Here is a 12,254-nt window from a genome sequence, read left to right on the forward strand (position 1 = left end):
AGAGTTGTTTCCATCCATCCATGGTAAGACTGGGGAGGAGCGGGGGGAGGGACAAGAAGGCACCCAACACCCAAAGCTCAGCAGTTGCTCTTCTGGAGATGGGAACCGGGCGAACCGCCCCCCCCACAACCCGCCCGGGGGAAACGGCAAAGGCCCGAACTATACTTCAGAGTTACGTCTTCCTAAAGCAGCACGCAGCCAGAGAGGGCTTCTTTTTCTGCTGCGCAGTAAATTAAACAAACAAAACAAAACAAAAACAACACACAAAAAAAACCCCAACACAAAACCAAACCCAAAACACCACAAAAGAGTAGTCTCACTACTTCCTTACCAGGCACAAAATAGACTTCCTATTAATTCACTTTTATGTATGCAAAGGAAAAATGCAAAGCATGAAGAAACTGTAAATCAGGTAAGGCTTTTTAGTTAACAGGAAGAACTCTAAGGCTCAGCTTTCCCATATATCAGACTACTACTAAATACATTAAATTATTTGTCGTTAACATGATAGTCTGTATACTCCACAGAAGAAAATGCCTATTAACACTAGTTCAAAGCATGCTTATAAATCTGTGCTTTTTTAATGTTCCAAACTTTCATCCAGATAAAGTGAGAATAGGATGTCCTTCCTTATTCATCTGCAAATACTCCTTCACAAACAACAGCTACGCAACATTTTAGAAGCACACAAAAAAATAATCAATCTCTCTAATGAAAGTATTTAATAATTTCCATACAGCTATGAAAGAATTTCTAAAGGCTCAAGCTTTTATTGAGCTGAATTACTCCAGTTTGAATCAGTAACATGAACAGAACGCTCTCTGGTACATGCAGGAAGGCAGCAAAGTCAAGTCTGGAAGAGTGGGCGGAATGCCGCGATGCTCCAATTCTCTCAGCTGATCAGGAACCGAGTAGGAAGTCCACCTCTCAGAGAGGGTACAAAAACCAGCACAAGAATTCACAGAGGATGATGAAGACTATGTGCCCTCTACAGAAGAGGATGGCTACGGGGGGAAGCAGCTCCCCGTCTGTCCCACCCCGGAAAACCACAGTCGTTACTGGTTAATGCCACCCTGCCCTGGGGAGGAACGTGGCTGATTCACCTTTGCATCTACCGTTTTCTTCTTTAAAAAAAAACCCGTGGAAGATATTCCGAAAAGACCCATCAGCCTTACATAGCCTGCACTTTTACAGAATGAAGCCTTTAAGAAATGCCTGAATCGAAACTGTAATATTTGGGCGTTTTAACAGAGGACATTGGATCAGCGGGACTTGACCCCACAGTAGAGAGACAGCATAAAGTTTCATTGGAAATCAATTACAGATATCTTATCTCAGTTCACCATCTATCCGCTCAATGATTCTTCAGGAAGATTACTTTGTTTTGCATACTTTTTTTTAGCTTAAAATTAACCGAACTTTGTATTTTCCTTCCCACGTACTATTTTGTACCTATTCTTATCACCAGATATACACAGTAGCAACATAACTTACAGATGTGATGGTACATATTACTTCAAAAGTACAATTATATTTTATTGTATATTAGTCTGAGAATTACACAGCCTAAGTACTATCATCCTACCAAATTCTAAACATCAGACACATACGCAGGCCAAATAATGGATCCTACCACACAATCAGCTGAAGACACACGAAACCCATTAAGTGGAAAAACTTGTAAAGAAGTGAGTGCACAAGAAGGAAGCTTTGTAAGTTATTAAATATATTACTATACAGCCACACTTAAAAATAAAGTAAAAAATCTAAAATCTAAATGTCTCCCCCAGCCCCCTGCCCCAAGTGGAAATATTTTTCTGTGGCTTTTGGCCAAATCAGTGAAGAAGGAAAATTCTAGAAGAAAACAGGACATTTATTTTAAAACAAAAACCCCCACACAAATATTTAATTTTCTCCCCCAAAATAACTGAAAGATTTGCGGAACCTAAAGCAGCGTTCAGGGTTTGGGTTTTTTTTTTCCTTTACGTTTGAAGGTAGCCCGGGAGAGAGACGCGCGTTAGGTTTGGGAGGCGCGCACACAAACAGGGGTACAGAGGCCCTCCAAGCTGTTTGTCCCCTCTGCATCAATGCCCTGCCAGTTGGCAAGCCCGAGCCAGGAAGCTGTCAATTCCAATCAAGTTTAGGCGATGCAGTCCTATTAAAGAAGTCTTGCTGGTTAAGGGGCGTCCACTGTTTCCAAAGCATGGGAAAAAAAAAAAAAAAAAAAAAAAGAAAAAAAAAGGAAAAAAAAGGGCTCTGCTTTCCTTAGATTTGAGCTGGCAACTTTCACTGACTAGAGTTTTCAAGGAGCTATGAATGAGCTTAACAAAGGAGTTCTGTGGCTAGTTTCTGGCTGAAATCCATGTCAACAGTTTTTAAGGTCACAGGTCACACTAACTAACATTTATTCCCAGCAGACCCTGCTCTAAACACAAGCTGTAAGTAGTACAAATTTGGAATTTTTCTGTAATCCCTTGAGATATTCCTGATCCTTCCACATGTTTCTGCTCAATTAAAAACAATTCTCACTTTGCACCACAAGAGAGGCCCCTGCTCAGAAATCTTATTCTATCCTAAGAATAAATGGACAAAGACCGCAATCAAAGGAAAGGAAAGGGGGGAGGAAAGGAACTCACAACAAATCACACCAAAAACCTCAAATAACTCCATACAGAATCACATTCAGTTAGTTACATTTTCTGCCATCTGTCACAAACTATTATAGATTCATTTCTTTTTATCTTAGAAAAAGAGTGGTGCAGAGCTTAGCTATTTTGGCCGAGAGGGATTTCCACACAAATGTTTCTGAATTTCACTTCAGAAGAACCATTTTCATTTTGGGTACAAAAGCTGAATGCCCACTGAAAACTTCAAATTAAGTGAAATTGAAATCAGAGTTGCACATGATTATAGCACCCTCTTAAATCAGTAACTTTGCCCAATAAGTTTGTGAACCAAAGCAAAACGACACTGTTTTACTTTTTTTTTTTTTTTTTTTTTTTTTAACCTGAACAAAACTTGGAGCAAGACAAGAGTCTTTGGCTTATACTATTACTGCTCCTTCAGGCAGTTTGAAATAGGTGCTATAGCTCACAGCTTAACAGTTAAACACAAATTCTACTAGTTAATAACGAAAAAAAAGGAAGGTTATTACATGGTTACAGGAACGAGAGCTCTTGTCCACCAAGTCTAATTACTTCAACTGACTAAGTACGCATAAATCTCAGGGCCTTCGGGACAACCCGCCCTGTGCAGTGCCACCCGCTCCTCCGGTGCCGGGACCACCACCTCACTCGTGTTCCCTCCTGAGGAAGTTTTCTCTCCCGGCCGTGCTGCAGCCCTCTTTGTCAGGAAGGGAAAAACCAGCACGCAGGCAGCTTGCGGGGGCTCAGCGACCCGGCACAGTCTGGCAGCATTCACCTAAACCTCCCAAAGCTGTTCTTACAATATCTGGGAAAAAGAAATTTTGCAAATTAAGTACAGCATTAAATTGACCAAAAATCACATTTGTGGAGAAACTGCAGTTAACAAGGGCAGGCGAGTACCTGCACAGAGGGGCAGGGCCACTGACTGCTGATGGCCATAGCTTTTAGGAGTTTGACTTCTACTGAAATGCAGAACTGTAACAGACATTCTGTCCAGCTTTATAACTGACAAACCAGTAAATCATAATATTTTACAGGCTTAGTGACATCTGAGAAAATATATTTAAATACAATTTAAATGTACAAAACAATTAGATTGTAATACTCTATCATGCACCAATAATCCAGACTAGATTAAGAATTTAGTGTTTTACACCACCTGGCAAATTGGTTCAAAAATCTTACAACCAGTTTTATTAGGATTGCTATATTGTACTGCAGAAGCGCTGGGGTTTGGGGTGTTTTGTGGTTGGGTTTTTTTTAAACACACTTTTATTTCAGAGTTTTTTGTTCAGTTTTTCACATTACTGGCCACAGAATCTTAACTCAAAAATAAGGGACTATGAAGCATGCTAAGTAACAGCAAGAACGTTACTTCAGACCCATCCTGCTGAATGGTTTTGAAGAGCACAATTCTTATACTTGGCCTTATACCTACTTAATACAAAAGTTCAGTTAAATCAATACAAAAATATTATTTCTCAGTTAAACTACGAAGTCTCTTTTTTAAACTCAAATATACATTGCCATAAGAGAAGTACGCACTTAATACTAGAGTCAACTTGGTGAACGCGCGCGTGATTTTTTTATCTATAGAAAAAAAATAGCGCTATTCAAGTCGCCATTTTATTATGTTGCATAATGCGAAATCATTACACTGTTACACATTTAAACCAGTTCATACATTTAAATAGGTTACCATATATTCAACATTGCCATCATTTTTTATTTAAAAGCAGTATGATATATAAACATGATTTATCTTAAATAGTCAGAACATAAAATAAACAGACATTTGAAGAAATTACTGGATCCTATCGGTCTAAAACCTGAAGAATTTTTCAAGCATCAGTAACTGGGTCCTTACATTGAATTCTGGAAGTATTTCAGAAGACAAAAGATAAAAATATTTTCAAAAATAAACTTGTTAGTTTCATTATATAAACATGCTGCCATAAGGGTATCAAAAAAAAGTATTCAGACTGAGTTAACGACATTTTTTACATTCCTAAAGCAGAACTTTTTCTTCCTTCATGATTGCACAGAAAGACAAAGTTGTCAGGAGTCCGAGATTCGAGAACATATAGAAGTGGAGGAAGGACAAAGAGCCCCAGCTACAATGAAAACTGATATGCACTTTTAAAGAATGTCTTCATACAAGAGATCCTGATGACTTTCTCTGATGCGAGGGGAGAAAAAAAAAAAAAAAAAAAAAAAAAAAAGAATTTCATGTTTCAATGTCTCTGTAGAATTTAGAATTTCGTATGTTCAGCAGTCTCTTCATAGCTTTATGTACCCTATCTTCATTTTCTTCACCCATCTTCAGACCATTAGAAACAGCACAAGTGGGAGCATCATGCTTACAGCAATGTCAGCGATCAGGTTTTTAACTCTGTCCCTCTATGAGCAGACCGTATACAAAAGTGTTTGTCCACTTAAGCTTTGAGAAACCAGATTGTAAAATAAAACACACTACTCCTTTCAGTACACTTACTGATACTAGTACAAACTGTTTTACGTGGTACTGTCCCATCAAAAGGATGTTGAAATCATCAATGCCTGGGCTTCATAAGAGTTCTAGATCACAGGACTTAGCCAAAAGAGGCAAATACAGCCAAGCCACTGAACAACAGTGTCCATAATGCAACCACCAAACCGCTTCTGGAGAATTCAGAACAGCTAGAGTTGCGAGAAATTTGGAAAGATTTGCTAGTAAGGAGTTCCAACATCAAAACAATGAGGAAGTGAAAATTACTCTCAGCATGGAAAATTCTTAAGAATCAGAAAGTATCTATATGCGTTAGGAACACACAAAAGCAGAAAGATAAATTTATACTGTTATTTTATTCCTTATCACCGAGATCATATCAGGAAATCAGTATGTTTACATCATCTTTCAGCATACTCCAATTAGCAGGAAATAGCAATCAAGAAAAAATTCTGAGCCTCTTTGTCACCTTCCAGAGTCTTGCCCTAATGAAAGGGCATTACCGCTCTACATACATAGAAGACTTAGAAAAGATGAGAAACAAGAGTGTACAAATTCCAGAACAGAACTGGGGCAGATGCCCGATTATGGAGCTGCAGATGATGTCTCAGAAGAGTGAGCAACAGCAGTTCGGGAATGTCTCCACACTGTTTTCTTTTTTTGTTAAATAGAAGACTGCAGCTGGTCACTAAATTCAGAACCATCTATATCATTCACCCTCAAAACCCCATGCCAAATCTGACATGAAGTCAGATTAAAGCAAACCTCTAGAAACAAACCTCTAGAAACAAACATAAAAATCAGCTGCTTAAGGCATATCCAATAGGATTTGTTTTATTTCAGCCAAAATCCTGAAGTCCTTAAATGAAGCCTCAGAAAGAAAAAAAATCTTTCGGCATGGAAGTTTTTGTAGTATATTAAAATTACTAAATTAGAACTCAGAATTTGATGACTTGGACATTAGCTCTCAACTTACCGCGCATTCATCATTTGGAAAACAAAATAATTAAAGAGCATATTTTAAGTTCTATAACATATTGCATTGAAAAAGGTAATCTTGAATTCCAAGTTACCCAGGAGATTTTGATGTGCGGCATGTGAGCTTGTGGGGTTTTTTTAATTCACTTCACTCCTTAGAACCTCAAAAAACCCCACCAGACCATCTGTGATGCTTGTTTTGTGCTTTTGTCCGCCCTCTGCTGTCTGAAATGCAGAAAGTAGTCATCTGTGCTACAGAGCACTCTACAACTCTGTGTTACATACAATATCTGATCATTGTAGTTTCGTGATTAGCTAGAAATCAAGTGAAGAAAAAAGGAAACTGAATACGAGAGACACACTCAGTGGTTCCATATTAAAAGAAAAATCACAGAACACCTAGAAGATGCAGTCTTTAAACTTAATCAAAGATTTCCATAAATCTGTGTAATGCTATCCACAGCAGGAACAGAACTATGAAAACTATCTTAAAAGCAGATTTCTAAACAGTGCTGGTTGAAATAGCCAAGAGAATTACTCTGTAAAATGGAATCTCCTTTCTGCTGGCCACAGGAGCTACATCCATGTGGATAACTTCACCGCTATTGAACTCCAAGAAGTGCCTTACTATACTTTGCATCCGTATGAAAAAGTCTCTGGCTCACTTTAAAACTCAAAGCCCAGACCTTGACTTCTGGCCTTCTGAGTACTGCCTCAGCTTTAAACTTCGCTTCCAGACCTCTGCAGAAATTTCTAAAGCACCAACTCAGCGAAAAGAATTTCCTTTTTCTCCTGTTCCTCTTCAAATCTAAACACGTGATGATTTTCCACCTGCAAACATTTTACCATGGCCAGACCCATAAAAATCTCTGACTGATATGAACACACAAATATCATCTCTAACAATAAACAATATCAGTTAATTCTTACACTATCACTGCATAGAGGAAGGCATACTTGGAAGTTTGCTGCCACCCAACCTGCAATTTAACAAAAAATAAACAAACATTCTTTTCATTCCCATTTGCTTTTTCACATCATTCTCACATTCTTCAGCATGTTTTGACCCATCCATTTACCATGCAGCATCCTTTAATTCATACAGGACACCAAGAAGATTCACATTGACAACAGGTGCTGCCGTCCTAGGAACAGAGCAAGTGAATTCATGTAATGCTGATTTACACTTTTTATTATCCTCTAAAACTTACACTCACTTGCATTAATGATGAAATTCCATTTTCCCATTAGTTCACAGGAGAAAGAAGCAATAGGAACAAAGCTGAGAGTCCCGATCCATCCACTGCTGTAACTGTACTAAATTTTTTTTTTTTTTTGGTTATGAGTTGAAGCAGAAGGCATTTAACTACAACACAACTCCTCCATTTCTTCTTGGCATTCACTCAACATAAGGGAGCTGACAGCAAAGAACTCTTATCCAGGAGAGATCAAGAAGGGACTCATACTACTCCTCATTCAGATTTTCTTTTAAAACTGTGTTTCCCTTTTAATTTGTCGTTAATCAGGAAAAGTCACCTTATGTAACCAGACACTTCCCACATGAGAGTGAATCAGCAGCATCCCAACTATACAGGCAGCAGCTACGAGAAAGAGCTAGGGAAATACCTTCCTGTCTTCAGTATACGGTCCGTATCGCTGCATCACCATAGCTAACAGTAGTTGAAATGTCTACTAGAGAAAAGAAAGAACGAAGGCAGATACTGAGAAGACACCTGTCTCCCTGCCTCCCACACCATCAATTTGTAATTTCACAATAATTTCTCCAAATACTAAGCCTCTTCAGCGAAGGCCTAGTTAGCAGATCACCGCCGTCAGTCTAATGCTGAAGTACACGGCAACAAACATTTGGAATCTCCACCAGCCTACTGCCAGCACAAACGGCACAGACATATTTATTTTAAATACATACAACCATCCAAAATATATCCCATGGCATCGCTGTATGCAACCCAGCGCAATGAGAAATGCCCTTGTTCCTGATAGGTGCTCTTATATTTTGCAACGTTATCCCTGAAATTCTCCAGACGGGTCATATTCAATAACATATATACAGAAGGCCCCATTCTGTGCCGTGCAGATGCAGTACTCTTAGGACGAAGACAAGTTCTTCTTGTTCTCACACTGCGTTGTCTCACATGAAAAGCAAACCAGAGACAACTGAGACAGATGTCTACAATTGCTTATAGAGGAAACTGTCCTCATTTGTGAGTGCTTGAGCAATTGTCCAGTCCCCTAGCTGGCTGTTCATACAGTTAGCTCTGAGCTATCTTTACCTGCGCCATCGTTCCAAAACGTCCAATTTCTCATGAACATGGGAAAAACAGAAAGCAGAAGACAGACCATTGTTAAATTTGTTTAAAACAAGACAGACTGGATTCCACATGGAAATCTTCAATCCATAGAAGTTCTTAATGGAACTGATATATTAGTAGATAGTGAAACTGATTTTACTTGCATCACTTCTTGCAGCAAATATGAATAGAAATGGGAGTTACAGACTGTATTACAACATGTCTGTGGGAGGTCATCAAAAACTACTCTGATAGAGCCTCTTTGCCCATTTTATGTGAAATGCATTGTTTCCAGCTTCCACTAATAGCCTCTATTTTGACAAACTTCACAAAACCCTCAATAGAACAGAGTAAAGCTCATACATACAAACTTTTAGGATGTGGAGAGCATCAGTGACATTCTCTCAGTTACCAACAGATGCTTTGTTAATAAAACTTGCATATACAAATGTCCACAAAACGCCTTAACAAGATCAGTTGTGACAGCTAAAGATAACAGCTGCCATCATGCTATGTCATGTCAAATTACTGCAAAGAGAATTTTTTTTTTTTCCACATTGTTAAGAACATTGACTACAAACAAATACAGTTATCTACAGAGGAACTCGAAGTGCAAGATATTTTGCCTCAATTCTGCAGAAGAGCAGTGACTTTGAGGACCAGATAGGAAAATAATTTTGAACAGCTGGAAATTATAATTGCAGTGTAACACAGCAAAGTCAAACACTGTTTCCTAAAGTCAGCCAAAAGCCAAACCACAGACCCACCTTAAGATACAGAAGCAGCTCTTGGCCCCAGAAGATAAGCGACAGAATCCAAACCTCTGTTTGCTGTCAATGTCTGTAAGCACAAACGTAAAGTTCTGCCCAACTTGGTTGACTGCATGGCTGAAAATAAAGAGAGTAAAGAGGAAAAAATTAATGCTGAGCTAACCCTGTGTCCAAAGTATCTAGTTTAAGTCATTGAACCTACAACATTTCCTCTTTCAGCAGAGCTTTTTTGAGAAATTAACTTTGAGAGTATACACCCTCTAGAAACCAAAATATGCTAGTTGCTTGGTGAGGGAAGAGGTTTCTCGGTTGGGCTTAGTTTGGGTTTTTTAAGTGTGGGAGGCTACTAAAAATGTGTTTATCTTTAAATGACAATGGTTATGACTATCAACCATCTTCAATGCAGTACACACTGTACAAACAAAACCTCTGTTCTCTCATATAACCTAAAATATTTATTATTCTTCATTTGAGAACTGGCTTACTCCAAGAGCAAGACAATGTTTAACAACATGTTGAGCTTCTTCAACACTTGGATATTGACTTGTAGAAGCTTTATTATCCATCTACCAATTTTGCGTGTATCCCAGAGACATCATTCCAAAATGTTCAGCACGCCCGGTGACTCTCTTTTACTCTAGCACCTAGGCAATCAGTTAAAAGAAAGACTAGAATAGTGTACAAAGAAAGAAAAGCTAAACTAGAATCAAAAGTACACTGTGCTAAAGCCAGACATGACTATAAAAATAATTTTGTTGGACGTTTATATGATTTTTCAAAATTAAGAGTCATTTGCCTCGCCTGTAAGATATTAACATCTCTTCAAGAATAGCATAAGTGAACTAACAACCTTCTTAGATGTTCGCTCCCTCTCACGCCACAGTGGAAAGTATCACTACAGGAAAATTCGCCCAAATTGGAAAAACACAGTTTTGGAAAACAAAACAAAACATCACAACCAACAACCACCACCACCAAAACAAAAACCAAAAACACAAACAGAAAAAAAAAACCAGAACCAAACCACCCAAACAAACAAACCCCCCAAACTCCAGCATTTAAAAATTCACGTCTTTAAAAATACTATAATTCACATCCGTATTTTACCACTAATAGTTGATGCTTGAAATAGTAAGATAAGATCATAAAATGCTTTACATTTAAAGAATGGCACTGTCTGAATGCTATTTTTAACAAAATTAAAGGCATTCTTGAGATATTACCACATTTTCCTGAAGTTAATCAAATGCTTATGTACAGTGATGGTAGATTCCACAGAAACCAAACCCAGTTCATCTCCCAGTTTGCAGAAATGCAGTTTTACTGCATTTTAACAGAACTTTCAACATTTAGTGGTGAAGCTGGGACTAATATAATTATTGGAGGACTCTTCATTCCAATTTCAGATCTACTTGAGACCTCATAATGATATGGAATTAACACTTATTTCAGGTTATGTTCTGGTTTATTTTAGGCTTACTGAGAACCGAAAACACTAACTAGCATGTACACATGTATCTTTACAAGTTAGTCCTCCAAACAGCAACAACAAAGCCCAGCCCATTAAATTCAAGGTCATGTAACTAACAGTCACAAGCCTTAAAAGTGAGCAAATACTCTCTTCTGTGATGCCATATACAATGCAATATACAATTTATGTGGAAGATTATGCACTCGGTGCCTAGAGGAAAAAAAAAGAAGTACAGACTTTCAAAAATAAAAGTTGGATCCGGATCGGAAAGATGTCACTATGCAGCTTAGAAAGAAGAATCCTTCCATGAATTCCAAACAGGGAAGGAAAAACATGCAGTCATGAAGACGAAAAAGTGCTCCAAATTCACAGATGAACAGAAAGACAGATATTGAAAAGTATTTGAGCAGTCTGAGAATTAGACAGCGTAAGTACTATCATCCTACCAAATTCTAAATGTCAACAGAACAACCATTTCCCTAAACCATACTGAGCTGCTAGAGGATACCAAAAATCCCTTATTGGTGGTGTGTTTTATCTGTAAAGTTTGCATGTAATGTTACTACGGTGATTTTGGTATGGTGTTTTAAAAGGGGATTATATGCTTAATTCTAACAAGGTTGAGAGCAGAGCGTGTGTGAGAAATAGTGTTCTAGCTGACAATTAAAATTATGGAACAGGGAAAAAAAAAAAAAAAAAAAGCTTCATTTGCAGCAGGGATAAGCTTGCTTATTAAACAATTGTGACAAGTTGGTAAGTTCCTCCAAAGCGAACCTAAAGATTCTTGCCTTTACGTGATCTGCAGAAATTAAATGTGTCTGATCGGCCTTGCTTTGCTCAAGTTCCAGCTGTCAGTTCTTCGCACAGAAGGATAAAATTCCCAACACAGAAGTGCTTTTCTTAAGTTCTTCATATCAATATTTCAGATTCTTAGCTCTATTTTCAAATGGGAAGAAGGTCTATTTAGAGCCGAACAGGATGGAAGCACCATAAATCTCACCTCTAAATGGGCACAAAAAAGTTGGGATTGGAGGGAAGAGAGGAAGAGTGACTTGTCAAAATCCCCCTTCACTACCTGTATCTGACTGACACAAGTAAATCCTGATATGAAATTTGACTGAGGTGGAGTTCTTCATTCCTGCAGTTGGACAATAGCCTCTGCCTTCGTCCTGCAACCATAATTGTAGAAAACTCCTGGGCCACTGCCAAAACGAAGGGTCAACTAGTCCCTGGTGAATATTGACCACTGGCAACAATATATAAAAAAAGAATCAATACAGAGAATTAGTCTGTGTCAATGAGTGCCAAAACCTTCAGCAGAGAGAACAATCAGATACGCAGATCTTAATTTGCCTCAAAATCTTGGTGTCGTATCATCATTTCAGGTTGTGATCTGGCAGAGGCAATAGCACATCTTCAGCTTTTGCCACCTGCTCTATAAACCACGCAGCCTCAGAAGAGACACACGTGTAAGCGAAGACTTAGGTCCTTTCTCTGCACTTGTTAAATAAATATCCCTCTTTAACATCAAAGCCAGAAGAGCAGGACTCAAGTACCATGGAGCACACTTCTACCATCAAGAAGTTTCCC

The 12,254-nt window shown here is 38.4% G+C and overlaps 1 protein-coding gene across 2 annotated transcripts in view; it reads right to left on the reverse strand.

Annotated features, from left to right (window-relative positions):
* Positions 1-12,254, reverse strand: part of DENND1A (DENN domain containing 1A) — a 216,564-nt gene that overhangs the window by 145,106 nt on the left and 59,204 nt on the right. For both annotated transcript variants that reach the window (XM_082492687.1, XM_082492686.1), the window contains exon 5: positions 9,191-9,310. In XM_082492687.1, coding sequence (XP_082348813.1) covers positions 9,191-9,310 — 120 coding nt within the window. The remainder of the gene's footprint in view (positions 1-9,190; positions 9,311-12,254) is intronic.

Source organism: Vanellus vanellus (genome assembly GCF_965231255.1).
Source record: "Vanellus vanellus genome assembly, chromosome: 18".
Lineage (NCBI taxonomy): Eukaryota > Metazoa > Chordata > Aves > Charadriiformes > Charadriidae > Vanellus > Vanellus vanellus.